Source organism: Sturnus vulgaris, chromosome 1 (assembly GCF_052056855.1).
Source record: "Sturnus vulgaris isolate bStuVul1 chromosome 1, bStuVul1.hap1, whole genome shotgun sequence".
NCBI classification, from domain to species: Eukaryota; Metazoa; Chordata; class Aves; order Passeriformes; family Sturnidae; genus Sturnus; species Sturnus vulgaris.
In genome coordinates this window covers 29,517,968-29,539,904 of record NC_142243.1, presented here as the reverse complement: position 1 = coordinate 29,539,904, position 21,937 = coordinate 29,517,968, and the positions used below count along the sequence as shown (strand labels likewise).

Sequence of the window (21,937 nt, the reverse complement as noted above, 5' to 3'; positions counted from 1 at the left end):
AAAAGAACCCAAACAAATCAAATATCAACTGGGGCTTCTAATATTCTAATGATCATACATGCATATAATTATTTCATTATGTCTCCTGCAAATTTGTATGTTCAATTTTCCAACTGGAAAAAAGTCTATTTTGAAAGATATCACAAAGAAGGTGATAAACCCATATTTGTTTTAAAATCTAAATAATTGACTAACAAAAAAAATGCATTTAAAACAGCAAGCAAAAACTTTTCCAAATAAGGAAAACTATGGTCCTCTTAATTACTGTAACTTATTGCACCTCAAGATACTCAACTCGATACAAGAAAATACTCTTGTAATGCTTTTTGATCTACAAATCACACAGCACTTTACACAAGCAGTTGCTTATTTGCATTTCACTGAGGAAACTGGACCATGAGAAATGAGAGAGCTTGCACCTGACATGTTAAAGGGAAGACATTCAGTGTCACTAACTGAAACACTGTGGCTCAAGCAGCTCAGATATATTTGGAGACAACAAATAAAGTAAGTTGCTGCACCCCTCGTTAGGATAATGCAGATTTCCAACTTTTAAGTGTATGTGGAAGTTTTTATGTAACTCCATACCCACCAGGAATCCAGATGAATTATCCAGGAGACATCGTAACCTGCAGATGAAATTCCTTTCCATAAAGGAAGAATTCTCTGGAGGAAGTTGGTCTGGGTTATAATAGGTTGCTGGCTGTGAAAAGCCATTATCTCCTGCAGGAAAGGATTATTTATAAGGATTATTTTTAGGAGAACACCTAGTTAAGGCTATCTATAACAAACGATCTTCTGTCTCATAAACAAAGCGTTAGGGCACGACCTGAGCAAGAACAATGTAAACTGGAAACATCCTCAGAACCTATAATGATTGTAACACTGAGGTCAAGCATCAATTCTTCTGATTTTTAAGCATTTTTTTCCTTTGTGGCTTTTGTTTGAGTTTTTAATTTATTCATTATGTTTATCAACAGCCTAGATTCTGGATCAGTTGCAAAGAGCAGAGTTCTTAGCAAAGAACACTCCCATGTTCCTACAACGGCAGGATCTGCAAAAAGGCATAACAACTACAGGAACTGAGTATTCAAAAACTCAGTAATGCCATCAAACTGTGAAACTTACTTTCCAGACAGCCAGGTGAAAGCAGTAGCAATAAATAAAAGTCAGCAACTTTAGGAAACCACTGCAAAAAATCAGCATTTTTCTCCAACTAAGGCAAAATTACCCTACTAAATAGTGAAAATATTTCTGGGTTCTGCTGATCAAAATACCATAGTTACCTCTTCAGATACACCTGGAGTACTTGTGTTTTGGGGGTTGTTTGTTTTAAAAAATACTCAAACCCATGATTGTTAACTAGAGCAACAACATGGTATCCTTCCACCTTGTCAGGACAAGCATTTGCTGCTAAGTGGTATTTACAAAACACACTTAAACATTTGGAATATTAAGTAAAACCAGAAGGTAAATCAATAAACTTCTGATAGAACACGTATGTTTTACATGAGACTACATACACAGAGATAGCAGAGCATGATTATTCACTGCAAATTTAGCAAAGCAATCTTGTTTGCAATATATATATATATGAAAAAACAGTAATTCCCTAGGAATTCATACATGCAGAATATTGAAAAAAATCCAGCTTAAAAAGACATTTTATAATAAAATAATCTTTAATTTAAAAAACACTCCATGTACTCTTAGAGAACCAATTATCAAGTATGGACAAAATAGTAATACAGATTTTAAGAACTCATATTGACCTTTCAGACATGGAGATGAGGTCAGGGAGAGCATGTCACTTAATAACACATTACATTATATTTTCTGGAATATAATTTTGACTCACGAACAGCTGGAAAAACTTACAGATAGGCTCAGAGGTTAGTACACTTGCAAAACTAACCAAAGGTAAACAAATCATTACCAAATGTCAGTTCAATTTAATCTTCTATGAATTCAAGGGACTGAATTGGAGCCAAATAAGATTGCTAATGTCTTACCAATAGGCCTTGCAACCTAAGGCCATCTAAATCTTACAAGTATGCTGAGTTATCCAGCTTTTCAGATAAAATCAGGAGATATCTTTTTTTCCTAAAAGAACTGCTATGCAAGGTCATTTTTGCTGAATAAACTTCAAGGTATGGAGAAAAAGAAACTTTTCCTGTCCTAGCTGGTAGTGTGACAAAAAGGGATAATCTGAAATTACAGCCATCTAAAGAACTGCATTGGCCAGTCACCAGCATGAGCACATCCCACAGCCAGACAAACTCTGTAGTAGTCCAAGACAGTCACCATACTGAAATTAGAAAATAAGAAACTCCCACAGTCATCATAAGGATGGTTCTCAACAGACAAAGCAAACTTCCTTACTCGCTACTGGTGATTTTTTTGTTATAAATTGCTTAATTGATGGTGAGAATTTTCAACACTTCTGAGAGAATGCTTCTCTAAGAAGCTCTCTAAAGAAGCATTGATTATGCAGAAAGAGCATCAAAAAACCATCTTGAAAATCCTAAATAATATTTTAAAAATGCCTACTCTAATGGGGTGAAGACCTAGTACCCAACGAGCAGTGCCAGGGTTTCTGCTGGCATCCTTGGCATTGGTAGGTGTGTCCTGCAGCATTTCTGCCACAGGAGAAACTCAGTGTTATTCTTTTGTAAATGCAGAGCTAAAATTTGAAGGTTCAATAAGTCCAGCTGGATCCTGTGGAGTTTGTCAAGTTCCATAGTAAAATGCACAGTTCTCAAGAGTGAGCAAAGCTGTGGTGAAAGAAGTGGCTCCCGACAGGAGGGGAACAGAACTCAAAACAGGAGGCAATGGGCTTCAAAACTGAACCTCCTACACTTGTGAAAGCAACACTGCTGCACTTTTCCAGGAAGACAGAAGGCAGGAAGGTTTTACTGCCAGGATCTTGAAGAGACTCACTGTAAGAAGGCAAAGAATCTTACAGAGCATCTACAATCCCTAGAGCAAAACTAGCAGTTAACACTACAGGGGTTAGAACCCATATCCTTCATAAAGCTCACACTGGATCTCATCAATGCCATGTGCATTGGAGCAATGTGCAGAACATGCAGTGCATTAAGTGCTTGTCTTTAAACTCAAGACCATATGGTTGTGCAACATGCAAAGTTCAAAAGATAATCCAGACTTAATGCCCCAAAGCAGATATTTGGGACTGAAAAATCAGAATTTTGCAAACTTCTCTGGGAACAAGACAAGGACTGGGAGGCATGTCTGGGAAGCACAGTAACAGCTGAGGAAACCAGTGGTCTAGCAGCATACCAGAGTATTGAGTGAGAAATTACCAGTTCAGGCTAACTGAAGCAGAATCAGTTCCCAGTCTCAGGATGGAATCTGTGCCTGAGCACAATTATATCTATAAATATCTACATAATGCTAACTGAATGTATTAAAACAGAAATGGATTAAATTAGCAAAAATGGAGGGGATCCTTATGGTCATAGCATTATCCTTTGCTATAAATATGAATTTAGTTTAAAAATCCTCAACATCCAAACATTTTATGCTACTTGAGGCTCAAAAGTCATAATTGTATCATAGAATGGTTTGGGATAGAAGGGACCTTGGAGATCACCTAATTCCAATCCCCCTGCCATGGACAGGGACACCTTTCACTAGACCAGGTTGCTCAAAGTCCCATCCACCTAGGTCCTGAATGCTTTCAGGAATAGGGCACAATTAGCATTTTTTAGCAAGCTAGAAACAAGATACAAAACAAAGAATTGTTTGTAATTCTGCTCAGCACTTCCTGTTGGTCAGACAAATCTGAGGCCAATCCACCTAGTGCCATACTTTTCAAACAACCTTTTCTAAATTCATATGCACTTGCTTAAGGTCCACAGAACACAATTTCACTCTAAACAAACAGGATGAAAAGCTGGTTTCTGAGAACCATATTCTTTGCTATACTGAACTTTACTGTTAACTAGCTGTGCAGCAGAGCTGTGGAGATTGATATAGAGATGATACAACAACGTTGACTGCTACATGAAAAACTGAAACATACGGCGGAGTGTTGCAAACACAGTAACTTTTCTCTATCAAGTCATGGCATTTCCATACTCTAATTTTTTAAAAATTAAATTACTTTAAGGTTTATTTTAAAAAGGGACTTTTAATGGATCAATAAATCTCCTATAATTAAGTCACAGTAACAGAAGATTTTACCTACATGTTTAAACAACTGTTGTGCAAAGGGAGCATCAAAACGGAGCAGTTGTCTCAATGGCTTTGTTGTCGTTATGATGCAGGCACGTGCTTTCTGTATTACACACAACTACCTGTAGCTACATATCTTTGCTCTGATGTGTTTCTCCTTAGTTGTTTCTCAATATAGCAGCTCACTTAAGCATCAGCCAGTAACATGTGACAAGTCTGCTCTAACTACTTGATCTTAAAGGCTCATCTATTTAATCTTTTATTTCTCTTCCCCTTTTATCTCCAAGAGAAGTACTGGTCTATGTGGCAATGAATGCACTATTCCCTATAGTAACACGGTAACTAGCACATCCTTAGACTGATCAGTCTAACAAACACTGTCATTTATACTTCAAATTACAGCCTTCCAATTTAAAGTATAATTAGTATTATAATGGTGGTGTGATATGAATAACAGTGCGTATTTAAAGTACAAAAAATAGTAATTCTCACTGTTGGCTAAATATGTCTATAAAATTCAAATAAATTTGAAAGATGCTATTTCTTCCTTTATTCATCAAAAATTAACTAAACTTTTTTAGACATAGACAAAAAAGCCCGAAAAAACTAGCAACTAATCCAACAGGCAAACAATAAATTCTGTTCCCACCTTGTACACTTGGTCCAGAATCTCCTGACTGGGCAGGATTTAATGCCCAATGTAGCTGTCGTTGAAACTCAGGTCTGTCTTCTGTGTGAATCAACTCAAATACACTCTGGTGTATAATATCTGACTATGAACAAAAGGAGAAAGGAAAAACAATAAGAAAATTGTATGACAATATGATACAAGTTGTCTGATTGACAAGGTTGTTATGGATATAGCAAAATCCAATTTGCTCAGGGATAAATACAATCACATGGAGGTGGTAAAGCTTCATTAAACAATTTTTAGCAGCACAAAGAGCAGTTCAGTTAGACCCATGACTGTAAACATGGGAAACAATAATAAAAAATATTGCCATAGAAAAAAAATTACATTATGCCAACTATTTCTTTACCTGCTTTTACCTAAGAAGAGCTGGAAATGCTATGCTTAGGTTCTGTTTAAATTATTTAATTTTGCATACTGGTAAATAAAGTACTTGCCAGATAGTACTTGACTTGACCCACTATAGGTGCTACAGGAATACAAAAGAAGCTAAAGACCCCGAACCAAACAACTGCCAAAACTAAGCCAAGCAAATGATAAACAGTGGATTTCTCTGCCTGAAAGCTTTGTCACTTCTTAAGGATGAGTTAAAACATGTAATTATTAGGCCCTTATTCCACTACTAATTGTATGGTTAGGAATGTGATCTAAATGGCAAAGGCTCAAGAGAAAGGATCAGTGCTTAAAGGAATTTAAGGGCTGAAAAAACCACTCAAATTATTCAAGAAAAGACTCAGTTGATTGAGAAGAGTTAAGATCCCTGTTTTCAGCATGTTTCAAAAACCCAACCATTATTTTAACACAAAATATTTAAATAAAACATAGATCCAACGTAATTGAGATGAACTGGCAAAAGCAGAAGCCTAGGTAAAATTTTGCTATGATGAATTTCTTAAAACAATCAGTATTTTCCAGAATAAATTGCCAAAAATGCTAATTTTTGAAACTTTAGGACTTCACTTCTATATCATGCACTTACTTGATTTACTGGCATTACTTCACGAATGTTATGCCCAATTTGTTTTCCAACCTTTTGTCTTTTTTCATTCTCCAACACTGAAGGAATATATAACCCCAGGAATAACCCTGGGGTTTTTTTGAAATATTTTCTTTTACACAAACTTTCCCCAGTCTCTTGTCAGTTACCTGAAATTGTGGACCCAGAAAGGTTTCTCACTATTTTTAGACAGCAGCTGAATCTACCAATACGCAGTATTCATGGATATCCATTGAGAACTATAACTATCATCTCCATTCTATCATCTTCACGTGAAGTAATCCCAGGAGTTTTCTAACAAAGGCAGAATTTCCCTGCTATGCCTCAGTCTTTAGTATTTTGGTACCTGATTTTCAAGCCCAATGAACTCAGCCATATGTGATCCGCATCATAAATAGTAAAAAAAAAAAAAAAAATGCTTGTTTTGCAATTAATAATTAAATAAATAAACAAGCAAGAGAACAAATTCTAAAAATACCAAAATTACTCACTTGATATTTATAAATCTCAAGGCATATGGAAATAATTTTTCGTGAAAGGTTTCTATTAAAATAATTACCTTCCCATTGAATTATGTCTCACTCAGCATCATAAACTGGGTAACACCACAGTATGAATTTCAAACAGTTGTTCCAGTAAAGAATAATTAAGTGTGAAAATTTCCTATCTTGCCTAACTCAACTTTGGAAATTATATTCCTGTTGTGCTTGGCTTGACATCCTGGCTATGTAAGCTGATAGAAAAGTAATATGGTTTCAAAGTAATTCAACCTAAAGTACCTAAGATTTTTTATTACAAAAAAATTTTAAGACCCTAAATATGAACACTGATGTTCTCTGAAATTAAGCAAAATCTCTAAAAAAAAATAGAAGAAATAAACTTACTTGTTGGAATCCCAAGTAATCTTGGATAGTAGATGAGACGTAAAAAACGAGAGCATCTGCTGTAACAACTAACACAAATCCATTTAATGCCTGGGGAAGAAACACAGCAATTTGTCAGCCTCAGAGAAAAAATTCCAGATAATTACTGTGGCTCTAGGTCTACGTACACTGTACTCCCCCAATATAACATGAAGCATGCAAAAGCACATAATTATCTAACAGCACAAACAGAAGGATTCCTCACTGCATCTCTCTACAGCATACATGTTAAAATGAAGAAAACTGGATCTAGCAAAACGACCCAAACTTTTTTAAAAATTCAGTGGAGAAGTCAAACTATGTTGATGACTTTTACTCTTGATTGCACAAGGTGAGGGACAGTAGTATGAAGAACTATAAGTTTATCTAAAATCAACCACAGTTCACAATGCTTGCGTGGCTCAAGCCTTGGACACCCCCAGCTGCCCACAGCACAAACGAGAGCCATGTCACAAACCCAGTCCAAAATCCATTCTATTCATAGTGCAGACAGGCCACTGTGGACAGGAAATCAAGCTATCAAGATCCCCTATATAGTCCAAGAAAACATTTTATAGTTTACTTAAAATAGAAAACCTCTGCAAAAGCAGACTGTTGCAAGTAAACAGTGTTTTTGAAGAGATTTCCCCCTCCGTGGAGCAGCAGACCAGGCGGCTCCACACTCAAAGTCACGCAAAGGGCATTTATCTGAACTCCCAATCAATACAGTCCGTGGCAATTGTTGTGATAGCAAACAGCACATTTGTGACTTGGCAGCTCATCTGAAAGGTGCCGATTTATTTCGATGGATTTCAGTCAAGATTTAACAAAAGGCAGTCTCCAGGGGCTGGACTGAGTATATTGTGCCACTTAATTTCCTCAGCTGCATTCAAAGGCAAATTTGGCCAGCATACTCAAAACACTTTTTAAAAAAAACTTCTTAATTTATGCAGAATTATTGTACATAGAAAATGTGAAGTAAGTGAAGGATATCCTATACCTTAATGCAACAAAGTAATAATATATAAATGAAATATCTGATTAAATGATTGGTCTTTAAATGCTGTGAACCACACCAATTTCATGTGTTGATATTATTTAATCTACTCTCGTAAATAGTTCTTAGCTCTACAAAACTCTTTGTAAGTTTAGTAAATTTTACGTGAATAAAGAATGAGCTAAAAAAAAAATCAGTAATAATCTGAAATCAAATAGCATAGCCAATCCAAGAAATCTTGAGTGGTTACAGAGAATCCTTGATTTTGATGAAGCTTGCAGTAATTTCATGGGAGCAGAATGCTGCAGTGGCAGGTGCTCGTGTCCTCTGCTGACCTGTTCTGCAGGGCATTTCACCTCAGCTGGTTGATATAAAAAACCTGCTAGCTGCACAGCAGCTAACTTTGTCTCAAATGTTAAAATTTGTTATTCTGGTCCATTTCATACAGAGCTACACACATCTTCTGTAACTAGAATTCAGTCACAGTTTGCAGTGGTCCTGGTACACAGCTCATCTCGAAACAGGATTGTTTCTGAGATAGCCATATGCATTCTTTAAGCCAAAAATTCTGTAAAAATGCATATATCTGGATATACCAATAAGTGGGAGATGAGTTCTGATGGAGGTTTTTGCAAAATGCAATCCAAAAACAATTCTCTTAAGAGACATATCAAAATTTCTCATTGAGCTTATTACTCTGGGGAACTGAAAATGATACTTGTGCCTCTAAAGATTACTGTCAATGCTCCTAATAAAAAGTAATCACAAAATTATTCATTACTGGTGAGAATTCAGTTTTAAAAATTTCTTAGAGGTCATAATTTGTCTTATCATAAACATAGATTATGTATTTAAAAAAAGAATTTGAAATAATCTAAATAATTTTAAAGGAAATGTAGCTTGATTTTAAGAAAGGCACATTTAGGTATTTGATCTCTACTTCCACAATACATTGAATTGATATGACAGTTTCAATGTTGGAAATAAAAGACAATTTCTGTTACTTAGGAAGCAAGCAAAAATCTGGTAAACATATAAAAGAAAATACAAACAACAGGATGTTTATATCACCTTGGCAAAACCAAAAAAGTAGGAAGATAATAAAAGTGAAATGTTCATCATCAGTTATAATTTATTGACACTTGCGAAAGACTTCTAAGCATAAGTGGAAGGGAAGGACTTCGTCAATATTTATAATTTACTGATTCCCACTATCTTCTAGAAAATTCCTAATTTCATCACACTTATGACTTGTTACATAACCTAAGAAAACTCTATCTGCATATTCATTCTCATAAATTTTTTCACATATATAAAATATTTACAAAACAAATTCATTTAAGACATTTGGTTCATTTGCTCTGAAGCGAGACAGAATTTTCAGTAATAACTATATCAGCCATTTAATTTTCACACCAGAAAAAAGTTCCCTCATATAACTTCCACTCAGAAGTCATAAAAATCCTATATGTTGGATGAAATCCTCCAATATAAATAATACATTTTAGCTTTTTAGGTTTTTTCTCTTTAAAAGAAAGCTGGCAGTAACTCCACACAGTTCTTTGTCATACTTTATTAAGGTTAGAAAATTAAATACATGTCCTAGCTTACCTATATCTGTAATTTCTTGAGTTTAATCTGAACGTGTTAGTATATAATTATCCACAAGCTTTGACCCTCTAGGACATTAAAAGAGGCTAGATAATATTAAAAAATCCCACACTTTAAAATCAATATTTTCCATTAGTTAATATAAAAGTTATTCAAAGTATTTTAAAATTTGTCCTGGATCTACACTATGTATGCTGAGTTCTTCTAAACCACTGAGAAAGCAAGATATTTCAGCAAGCCCAAGGCCTTTTAAAGAGACAATTTCAGACAATTCGTCACCAAATTTACAGTAAATTAGTAACTTACCTGGCCCTCATAAAACTGTTCCTTTATATTACCATCTTTATTAACAACAGATGCAAAGAGATGGGAACTCTCCCTCTAATAAATTATTTAGAAACATTGAAGAGAAGCCCATATTCCACTATTCACTCTAAAGTCCCTACTACCAAAGAAAATCCAAGAGCTGTTTAGTATTACCCAAAAGAAAATGAAAAAATAATTTGACAATAAGAAAACTTACTTTTTGTATCTCATCAGTGAGCATCTAGTATGTTAATATAGGTGGGGTTTTTTTAAATTTAAATCTTTGTACAATATGTCTATTGCAAAGCACACCTGCAATAGGAGTTCTCCTTCCAGGATCTGCATCCCTTCTCCACAGTTTCCTGTTTTAGAGGTTTCCTGAATGCCATTTCTTTCTGGTCTGGTAGAGTTAGATTTTAATGCAACTAGAACAAAGAAAAGGAAAAAAAAATTGAGCAATCTTTAAAAGGCTCAGTAGAAATTTAGGTAATTATCTACTACTCTGTGTAAGAAAAAAATGTATTAAAAAAATATTTATATGCTTATGTATACTATAAATTCAATCTAATGAAGATTTTTGTTTCCATGTCAAACTTTTTCCTTACCTTTAGGGTGAACCCTCCAATTTTGTCATCCTTCTCTTTTCTAGATATAATACTTTCACAACAAAATCATTATTATTGCAATCAACCCAAGCATCATTATTTTATACCTTTTTTTACTTCTTGTCCTTCTCTTTACTATAAGACTCACTTCTAGTTTGTCACTCTTGTGACAAATAAAGTGCACTTCTGTTTTCATAGGTCATCTTCCTATGATGATAGCAACTCAGTGTTAAGGTAGAAAAACACACTTATTCTTATTTCAGACATCAAACTATGGTTCATCAGACAGGTAAGCCTGCTCTAGACCTCAAGCTCCCTTCAGGGAAAGGAAGGAAAGAAACACGGACCCTAAATGCAAGCTACACAGTAAAAAAGCCCAACAAAACAAAGAAAGGTATTTCAAACAAAAAGGCGTGGGTGTTTTCCGTCAAAGTTAAATTTTAACCTTTTAAACAACTAGGCACTCTTTCCAACTTCTGATAAAATATTATAACAATGAATCGTCATTATTCAGATCACAAATATATCTAAGAAAAAATTACCCAATGACTAAGAAAAGAAGAATCAAACCATATTGCTATGAAGCTCCCAAAAGACATTCCCATCTCTGCATCCTTCTAATAAACAAGATGCTATCAAATAAAACTGCATACTCAAAGATCATCCATAACTCAGAATTGACCCACTTTTCACCCCTCCAAAAAAGAGGGGAAAAAAAAAAGTCTTCAAATCTGAAATTAATCTGAGTAGGTTTGTAGTGTCTAAATAGCTCAAAATTACTTGAGCAATGTACCGTAAACATTTACTATAAAACTATAGGCCACTACCTACCAACCCCAAAATTCTATGCTGCAAAGCAACAGAAATTTATAAGAGAATAAAATCTATAAAAACAACTGCACTTCTGAAAAATACAAGTTTCTCATAATGATGGGATATTCAGCCTAAATTTCAAATGATTTTCCAACCTGCTGAAAACCTTTTTTCCACTGTTCAGAACTTCAGTCAAGAATCCTGAAGAACTTCTGTTAACTCACTTTTAAATTACATTAAATTATATTTTACACTACATATATTAACTGAAAGATAAATGATGCCTTTCACGTTTTTTTAAAGCTATCATGGCAGCTAAGAATTTTCAAGCTAGATTGTTTTCATTAAAATATACCTCAAAGGCACCTCAGAGGTAAAATGTGTTCTAAAGAGTCATTAACTGATTAATCAGATTAGAACGTATCTAAAGGTTTGCTTTGAAATTAAAACCCTAATTCAGTTCTTCCTACAAGCTAGTCAAAATGTCCTGCAACAGGCCACACAAGGAACAGTTGTGAATTCATGTGAGTAGGTTGCATAGCCAATATTTTTTCTAGCATTATTTCAAAAGAATGTATAGAATAGTCACTAAACACCCCTGAAGCCAACAGGCAGTAGATGAAAACGTTTTAAAATTTATATTGTATGATTATTGAAAAACTCCACATTCAGCTGTGAAAGCTGCAAATAAAGATGCCTAATCACCCTGGCCATTCTACAAAACACTATATGTCATTAAATACAAGTGTTTGGTTTTTTTTTTATAGAGTCTGATAGGATCAAATACTGTCTGAGAGATAAAATCTATCAGAGCTCCTGAGCTCAAACATAGCTGATGCATTGGTGGCTATATTCCTCTTACCTTTCAAGGTGCACAAGAGGTACGTGTGAAGTTAAACATTTTCCTGAATTGGAATCTACACCTTTTGCAGAAATCAGAATGTGGTTGGAATCAAGCTGTTTACAACTAAGACACGTGGAAAATTGCCAACAATCTGGACTAGTAAAAATGGAAGATATAATGGAAATTAGAGCTGTATAGCCATAATTTAGTATACAACTCCTGAAAAAAAAGAAACAAACTCAAATTTACCTTGTTCTGACAGATAAATCACAGGCCTGCCAGTGCCTCCTACAAGCCTCCCAAGTCCCTGGCACTGAACAATCCCAGATACCAGGATGCACACTTGTAATGTATGTTCTATACTGTCAAATTGAAGGTTTCCAGAAGCAAGGAACCTTACAGCATGGGAGGACCACCTTGCTAAGCAGCAATTCTGAACTGACTTAACCACACAATGACATGGCCTCAGAAATACCAGCTAGAGATGTAATAACAGGTACTGGAAAGGAGAACTAAATCTTAAAAAGCATAATTCATCCAAAAGTAGTATTACTGTCAACATCACCCAGTTTAAAATCAGCCATGTGTGTTCTGCTAGTTCTCATAGTCTATCTTACTCGTGTCATTAGACAAAATAATCTCAACAGTTCATTACTTTATAGTCTTTGAATCTCTGAATTAAATAGATTTTATTGTGGGCTATCCCCTCTTAATTTTCCTACACAGGGAATTAAAACATGAATACTCCCACAGATTTAAGAGGAAAAATCTGTACGCTTACTCTAGATTATATTCACTATCAAATTACTCCTCAATTTCCCATTAATAATTTTAAAGCATCAAAAATAAACCAAATTTGCTTATATTTGTAAAAAAATCCCAAATCAAATGAGCAAAGAAAAAAAAAACCAAACCAAGAAGACATCTGTTTAAAAACACAATTTTAGACGGAGGGTTGGATTGTAAGCAACTTCTTTCCAAGTAGGTTAATGATTGTCATTTAATCCTATGTCCAGCCATAAGCATCATTTCCATTGCCTAGACTTCCCTGATTTGAGGTACAAGCTGAATCTCAAAGGGAACTAGATAGTGATATTTAGACAGGAACAAAAAAGTTATACATTCTGATACATTTGTTTTATGATTGTGAAATGCTTTAGCACCCAAGCCAGCAAATGTAAAAGACAGTTGCTTTTACAATTACATCTACAAAGATAAATTAAATAACAATGATTACATCAGTATTTACCAGCTTCTTATCTCTGAATTTAACTGTTACATTCAGGTGATAAGAAGCTTATATGGAGATGTAGTGTACTTTATTAGGCTAACAGTGTGGAGTGGGGGAAAAAAATGTTTGCAATACAACTACTTCTTCAGCTCTGAAACAGAATTATAGAAATTGAGTTCCAACTACTGCCAAAAGTCATCTCTCATTTTAAAACCATGTAAGAATTCATTAAAAAATTCTTTTCAATACATAAGGGCAACAGGTATTAGGTGGTCGTCCTCTTTCCAGGGATCAACAGTCAGTATAAGAAACTGCATGAGTTTTAGCAGCTTGCTGAATCAACTAATAATTCATGATAGATTAATTTCATTATCTGCTGAGATGTTCAGAAGATCATCTGAGGAAAATTATTGAAAAACTAAGTCTATCCACCATCTCATTTAATCTCTACTTTCCTTCAAGAGAGACTCTAGTCCAAGATGAAGAAGGTCTTTTTCACCTTCAAACACCTGATCTCTGGGATTTATACTTGGTAGGTATGCTTCCCTCATGCTTCAACCCACAACCAGCATCCTCTTCCTTCCAGGCTGTCACTCCTGTTCTCAAGAACCTTTGCCATGACTTCCTCACTTGGCAGGCTGCTGTTCTCAAGTCCCAGCTCCACTATTTCATCCACCTCAGCTTGCAAAGTCAATGACCAGGCAAAAACCTGTAGCTACTAGAGCACATTCAACAGAAATCTTGTAAACTATGACTCCTTATTCTCGTTACAAGAAATTACAACAGCAGAGAATCAAAAATTGTCATAGCAGAAGTGCAAATTCACTCTAACTGATGCACATGAGAGGACCCTACCTGTACTGACTCTTGCAAAGTTCATAAAGTAAGTGGAGATGCAGAGAATTCATCATAAAGTGTATATATATTAGCAACTACCTAGCCAAGTTTCTGACGACCATTCATGCAGAAGTCATATTTAACACATTCATACTTGAACTGTAGAATTTACTATTACTATAAGAATACAATATACATTGTTAAAGGCAAAGGTGTTCAAAAACTGTTCTACTTCCCCTATTCATGAAAGAAGTGACACACCTACAACACTTATATAAATATTCAAAAGAAATATCAGTAACAAAGAAATCTAATAAAAACGCCTTTAACCTCTATGTGACTAATATCTTATGTAATAATCTGACCACAGAACAGAGTAGCATCCATCAGTGGGTACAGGACACTGTCAATACTCAACTCAGCCAAATCAAGTTTATTACACTGTTTTCCTCAATTCTAGAAACTTCTAAATTTGGAAAAAAGTAATTTTTTTTCCCAAGTCATCAGAAAGAACAAAGTCAATGAGAAAAAATAAATAAAAGTTATTTTTTTCTGTGTTGAGTGAATAAAGAGGTTTTTCTGACATAAATGCACATTTGCTGGTGCTCAGCTGTAAAGTCTGGAGAGATTTTTCTCCACTGAAACCTGACCATTCACACACCAAATGTCTCTTTTTATCAAAGGAGTGAAAAAATGTATGATTAAACTTTCCATCTCAAAATTCATCTAATCCAGCCACATGTTATTAGAGTGTTGAATAAAACCATTTCAGCAACTGCTGGCTGAAAAATTTCATGGAAACCATACCAAAGTACGATGTGTTTAGAACCTTTTCCTTTCCCTAGCTTTTCTTCCCCAAAGAAAAAGCATAGCAAATTTCTTTAAAGAAGTCATGGTAGCTGACTCCTGAGAGGTGTAGAGAACAGAATAACAAGATGCCAAATTTTAAACAGACCTTTTAAAATTATATTGAGATGTAACAAATTTCTTTGAATCACACTTGAGATAATTTTTACTTTTAGGTGAATGATCTGTTCAAGCCTAAAACTGTATTGAAGCAACACTTGTCTAATATTGCAAATATATCACTAGCACATCAGTCATGCAGTCCTGAAATTTAATCTTACAGATTTTCCCAGAACTGCTTTAAATCAAATCTTGGCACAGTTTCCAAAATCCGGCCAAACAGGTCAAAGTTTGCAGTCAAAGCCAATTGAGACCGTTTCATAACCTTTTCAGTCGATTTATAAATTCTACTTGTCTGTTCTAGATTACTGTACAAAAACAACAACTCTCTTGAGGGGGGTGGTCTTGCTCCAGCAACAAATGCTAAGCTTCAACACGAAGGTCACCAGCTAACACAAGACAAGCAGGGCACTACTGAGAAAACAGTAGTTTAATATTAAACTCTTGCCTAAATCATTAACATAAGCTAAACTGTTTATACTCGTGAAAGATCCATTTTAAGTGGGATTAAGTATTATATATACACACACCCATGTATCTACATGCAACCTTATCTATTTCCATTACTTAAGATTATATAAAACATTTTGTACTTGCAATCTCTGACACTTTTAAGGTAAAAATGTTTATGAAAGTTAAGTAATACAAGGAAAAAATGCAACTATTTTTCTAGAAAGATAAAAGATGCATCTACTTCATATTTTGTAAATAGCTACACTTCTACATAGGAAAAAACTACATTTTAGTAATATAACTTGTGAAGGATTGCTCTGTATTCAGAGATATAAAAGAAAATAAATAAAATTCAGAATTACTAGTTCAAAAGTTGTAGTTATGTTACATGAGGTAAGACTGATTTCTGTGTAGGCTGCACTTACAAGCAAAACACATTACACATGAGGGGAAAAGGTTTTCACTGTGTTTTTCATTTTTAAATTTTTCATTTCCTACCTTTTAAAATTTTTATTTAGATATTATTATAAAAATATTAATACATAATATTAATGTATAATATTATATTGGCAATATTAATATTAATACTATATATTAATATATAACGATGATTTATTATTTATGTTTATTGTATAATTATTTTTCATTTATATATTTATATTTTCATTAATAATTGCCAAGATAGATTTACAGTGGGTCTTCTTCCTTACATGTCTGAATATGAAGTAATTTAAGACCGGTCTCCCTGGTAAACCATATTATAAATTACAGTACAGCTTCTAAATTACAGTAAACTGTGAATGGATGGAGCAATGTATAACAACATGTGTTCTCCATTACCATTGAAACAACAAAAATGTAAATACATCAATAAAAACCTAAAAAAATAGATCACTTTTCTGATGTGCAGAGCAACATCAGAAGATTTCAGAGCAATATCAAAAGAAAATACCTTACAAGAGTAGTCATGGAAGTTGAATAACCAGATTTTGTAAATATAAGAAAAATGAGGATGAAATTGTATCTTTGGTTGTGACTAGTAACAAAGGATACATTTTTCCCCCTTAAGCATCAAGAAAGGCATCTAATTATGACAATACTAGAACTGCTTTTCAAATAATATATTTTAAAGCAGAAAAATTACCAATAAAGCATACCCAGGAGCTGCCTTTACTTTCCATATAAAAGCCAAATATACTTTAAGAATTAGTAACAACCAACCTTCAGCCTCAGAAGACATGGTACATTGATTCATAAGCACATTTTAATAGAACCTATAGTGTCTGCCACCAAAGCACCTACTACAATATAGCCATACGTATTTGCTAGACTACGGGGAAATATTTATACTTTTGGCATAATTGATATAAAGAAATTTCAATATTAAGGTTCTACTAAGAATCCTATTTGAACATTTTAGAGACCATGGATAAAACCAGACCTACAAACCAAAAATAAACCAGTAAATATTCTGTCAGCATTGGACTGAAATTACTCAAGGTACAGCTCCAGAACATCCCAAGGGCCCCGCTGTACTTACACTTCAGACATGTCTTCATACATATTTTACACTCAACAAGAGAAAAGCACAGAAGTGGTACACATTACTTGAACTGCTGCAGGAGTCTAAACCAGTCTCTTCATTGCAATCAATATATAACAAATATACGTGAGGAATAAAAGCAGCACACAACATTTTTCTCAATACCAAGTACCATGATTTTTGAACGTGCAATATTTCACGTTCACCTAACAAAACCCATCTAAATTTAAAATGACCTTGCGTTTCCCCTACTGTACAAAAAAGGTCCAAAGTGAAAAATACTATTTTTTATTTATGTGTGATCAAATAATATGCTTAAATAATTTAGCATGAAAGCTATTTTTGGCATAAGGAAGTCTGTTGCTTGCCCTTTCAAAATTGACATGTCTGGAGTTCAGATCAGTTCTACTTGGTTTCCAGGTCTAAGGCAAGGATACATTTCCAATGCTCAGAGTTATAAATCATAAAACTGACAAAAACTTGGCAAGAGTATCACCTTTTTTTCTACCTAAACTTCAATCAAATTTCATTGGCCAAGACTCAAAGGGAACCACAAATTTGCCAGAAATTACATTTCTGAATCACAAGATTACTTATAAGATAGTAAATGAGTACACTCATTTGTTCTACTAAGGGAAAAAAAGAAATAATCTTTTCTCTAAATCTAATTTTGCTGTTTAGTAAAATTTACCAACACTAACAAGCAAAAGCAGAAAAAATCCTTTCAAAGAGTTTCTAAACCCAACAGCTTTTGTTGATAAACCACCATATCCTAGAAATACTGTAGTGTAGTATTTTTATTCCCCTTACTTTATGATATCTTATACTTGAACATACTATTGGAACATCTTCTAATAAACAAGATTTTCATTTATATTTTCAATTTTTTTCATTTAAATAATTCTTAAGCTATGTATATAGAAAAAATATACAAGCCCATATCAGCTACTTTTCAAAATATCTTGAAGTTACAAAAGGTGAACCAGCAAGTTGGTAACTTATTTGTTGTTTTACAAGTTGTGTGCTTAGTAGACCACAATTTAAATCCTAAAACTCATTTATAATAAAACAAGGAGATATATTTTAATAGCTGATTGTACTGAACAGTTACTGTTCTGCTAAATGCATGACTATACATGAAAACACTAAACTGTAGGAAGAAAATCATAAATTCTTTCTTTCTAGAACCTGAAACACAGGAAAGCCTGTATGAAACATCTCTAACTCTTCCTGGCATTATTTTTATACCGGCTAAAAGCTTCTTAGAAGAAATGAACCCTAACCTCAGTCTCCTATGGAAAGCTGAATAGGTAACAGCAGGTAACCAGGACAGGAATTAGATCTTACCTAATGAGTTTATGATGGGCTAAACGTATAGCAACTTCCTGAGACAGAATTTGGACAAGATACTGGGTCTCCACTGTTATTTTGGAGAAATATCTAAAACTTCATGGTTAAATATGCTAGAAGAACAACGCTGTAACTGCAACAGCCTGCAAAAGTGGCAGCTCAACCCACAGCTTCAGTCAAGGGAGCTCTTTAAGATAGCAGAACTCTCTATCCAAAAGTGAGGAAAGCAATAAATAGTGCAGAATCTGTGGCTTAGGTATATTTTTTATTTTTCACACAGTAACAGGCACTATTATGTTTTTCAAGCAAATACAGGATTATAAGATACACTACAGCATACACGTGGGGCAGGCTGGGTGGCAGGCAGGCAAGAAAGAGAGACTGACTGAATATAATGAAGAAGTTATCAAAAATATGTCTAAAAGTTGAGAGGAGGAATGGTTTTGTGGTTCTGACATCATCTTCCTGTGCGTTATGGTGGAAATCATACAGGCACCGTACACTTCATTTCCTTAACCATGAAATCAGAACAGGGGCACTTCAGCTCCACCAGCAGTGCAAGAATAAACACAGTAAAGATTTGAAAGCTGAGATTCTCTGATTGGGAGATATTTCAGTGCTCTGTATGAAAATTACATTAGATTACACAAAGCTTATAATTGCACAGGATTTCAATATCACTTTTCCTGACAATTTTGGTGTGCTACGTTTAACTACAAAATCTATGAATTATAGATCTATGAATAGTTATAGTCTCCATATAACAAACAAGGTAAAAATTTCAATGGCTTCCTATACAGAAGGAAGAAAAAGGGAAAAAAGTCAGACTGGATTTTATCCCAGACATTTTATTGAAAACTGTGCCTAGGAGGTTGCACAGGACAGAGGTCTGTATTTCTGATCTAGCATCAGAAAACAGAAATAGCAACAGCAAGTGTTATATAACTTATGTTGCTATGGGTTAGGCTGTGACGCAAAGGAAAATTATATTTTATTCATTACAACCCCAAGGAGGAGGGAAAGAGAAAGCCAAGGAATGCTGCTAAGAAGGCGAACTGGAGCACACAGACAAACTCTGGAAGAAGAGGACTTGGAGTAACGGGAACTGCTGCCTCTGTCATCTGCTGTCCCCACAGGGATTCATTTCACAGAGGGTCTTTTCTAATCTGTCCATAAGTAAACCTAATAGAAGCAGTCTGATAAAAGCACAGAGAAACCATGGGTGTAAGTTTGCAAAGCTTATTCCAGTAATTCTAGCATTACAGGATGTTATATAATAAATATTTTAAATATTTAAAACTTTAAGTATTAAAACACACTCTAGACATCACAAGTATTAACAAAAACTTACTACTGGAACAACTCATTTACTCATCTTTCAGAAACAACTGCTCAATTGAGTCAGACATGAACACTGAACACAAAGCAAAATAATATTTTCATTAATATTACCAGGTATGTCTACCAGTTCTCAATGGTATGTCTAAAAGGTATGTCTACCTTTTCTTCAATACCATAAATATTTTAACATACTTTATGATTTTAAGCTTCTAAAGTTATTATATACATTTTTGCTTACTATTTAAAAAAAATAACTCCCATTAAGGTCCTACTCCCAATAATTCTAAATACAGAAATGATATGTCCCTTTCATAGCATAAGGTACACACAATTTTCTTAGTATTTTAAATGCTTGCATTCTACTTTTAATAAACTTCTTCAGAAATCAAGACAGATACTTAAACGCTACTCCTTAAACATTGCCACTCAATTGACCCACAGATACACATAAACACAGAAAGCTTCTGCCTTGATGAGATTGCCCTGGAGGGCAACCACATACAGAGAAAGATGAGTGATAGGATAGTACCGAGATTTCAGTTTCTCGTTGCAGTTTCATACTTTAGAAGAACCATGTAGCTTGTGTGGACTGGCAGAATTTTTTTGGTTGGGGAGGGATTGGGGGTGTTGAGGATTTAGGGGTTTTTGTTTGTTTTCTGTTTGTGCTGTGGGGAAATTCTGTTTGTTTTGAAACTGTCTAGAAATACAAAGACTGTTCTGGGTATCTGAGAGGAAAAAGGATCTCTCTGGAGCTGTGACACTACTTGGCCACAGAGCTCATAGTGTGTTGTTGCAGTATCTGGTATCTCTGAAGTTGACAACACTAACAATACTACAGCACAATTTAAAAGGGATTTCCATCTGCTTCCACATAACTTGGTTCCTCAGCTTTGCAGTAAACATGAGACTTTGCTAGATGCTCAGAAAGAACGGCCCCTTTCACTGACTCCTCATTTAACACGCATTCCTTTCTTGTTTGGGAATTCCATAAATTCTTATTTCTAAAGAAACAACAACATTGGAAAGGCTGTACATAAGTAATTACCATTTCCTCACAAAATGCTTTTTGAAGCATGTTCAACTTTCACTGCACCTGAAATGCCATTAAAAAACTAAGTTGGAAGATGCAATGTCTTAAAGGGCATAAAACATTTTCAGACAATAACTGCTGTTACACCACACCACCACAGTAAATATTTAGTTAAATCTCAATAATATTTAGTTGTTTCTCTTTTTTTATTCTTTCTCCCCTCACTGACATTCTAGTAAGGCTTATTTTGTTTATTTTACTGGAAGTCCTCAAATCACCAGTGACCATTTTATCATGTCCAGCTTATGTCCTCCTGTGATAGATAACACTGCCCATTAACTTCAACAGTGTTTCTCCCTTTTTGGTATTACCCTGCTTGGAATACTCACAGACAGCAATCATAAACCCTAGCCTGCATTCTGCCATGCTAAACATGACAAATATAGTCATCTCCTGCAATATGTACTCTCTAAGGCTTCTTTGTTCCTGTGATATTTTTAAGACCCTAACGACTTGACAAACAGAACGACATCTCTCACATCTTCTGGAGAATCTCAGTTGTTTTAAACTCTTTGATAAATTGAGTAACCCTGCTCTACAGGAATGCACCCTTCAATACGACCTTCAAGAGAATCTACCAAAATCTTCAGAAGGCAGAAAAAAAAGACAGCTCAGTCCAATTTAATAAAAAGTCTTCCACATCACTTGTTTTAGTCCCACCAGAAAAGCTGAAATGAGAACAACTACAAGTTTACAAAAATACTTATCAGTATTTATTAACTGTAGCTACTGAAGTGAAAAACATTCTTAACATTTTAGTTTAGCCAGTAATTGTCTGGCTCCCAGACTTCTGAAAAGGGTTATGTAACAGGAAACATTGTTTTAACGTGGACAATTGCAATAGAGATGGATATGGCTGTAGGCCAGGGTACCGTACAATTCCAGAAGGCCAGATCCATATAAAGGACCTCATACACGAAATTTGGGGTTCTACATCCAACATACTATCTAGAAAACTCTTAATTTTAATACCACACATACTTCAGTTTCCTCAGTTCCACTGATATTGGCCTCTACATAGAAAAGAGAAACAGAAACAAGCTTAGAGCCAAAATTTGATTGCAGTTTTATTTATAATAAAAGGAATAATGTACACATATTTTCTTGTGAGCACCTGCATGATATTAAATTTGTTTTTACAGTTACACATACTGTTCATGTTC

General features: G+C 34.5%; 1 protein-coding gene across 1 annotated transcript in view; it reads right to left on the bottom strand.

Moving 5' to 3' along the window:
• AHR (aryl hydrocarbon receptor) overlaps positions 1–21,937 on the bottom strand; it is a 61,059-nt gene that overhangs the window by 13,202 nt on the left and 25,920 nt on the right. Inside the window, exons 3-6 of the mRNA XM_014894398.2 lie at positions 10,014–10,126; positions 6,770–6,859; positions 4,847–4,970; positions 593–723 (exon numbers count right to left, since the gene is read on the bottom strand). Of these exons, the coding sequence (XP_014749884.2) occupies positions 593–723; positions 4,847–4,970; positions 6,770–6,859; positions 10,014–10,126 (458 nt within the window). The remainder of the gene's footprint in view (positions 1–592; positions 724–4,846; positions 4,971–6,769; positions 6,860–10,013; positions 10,127–21,937) is intronic.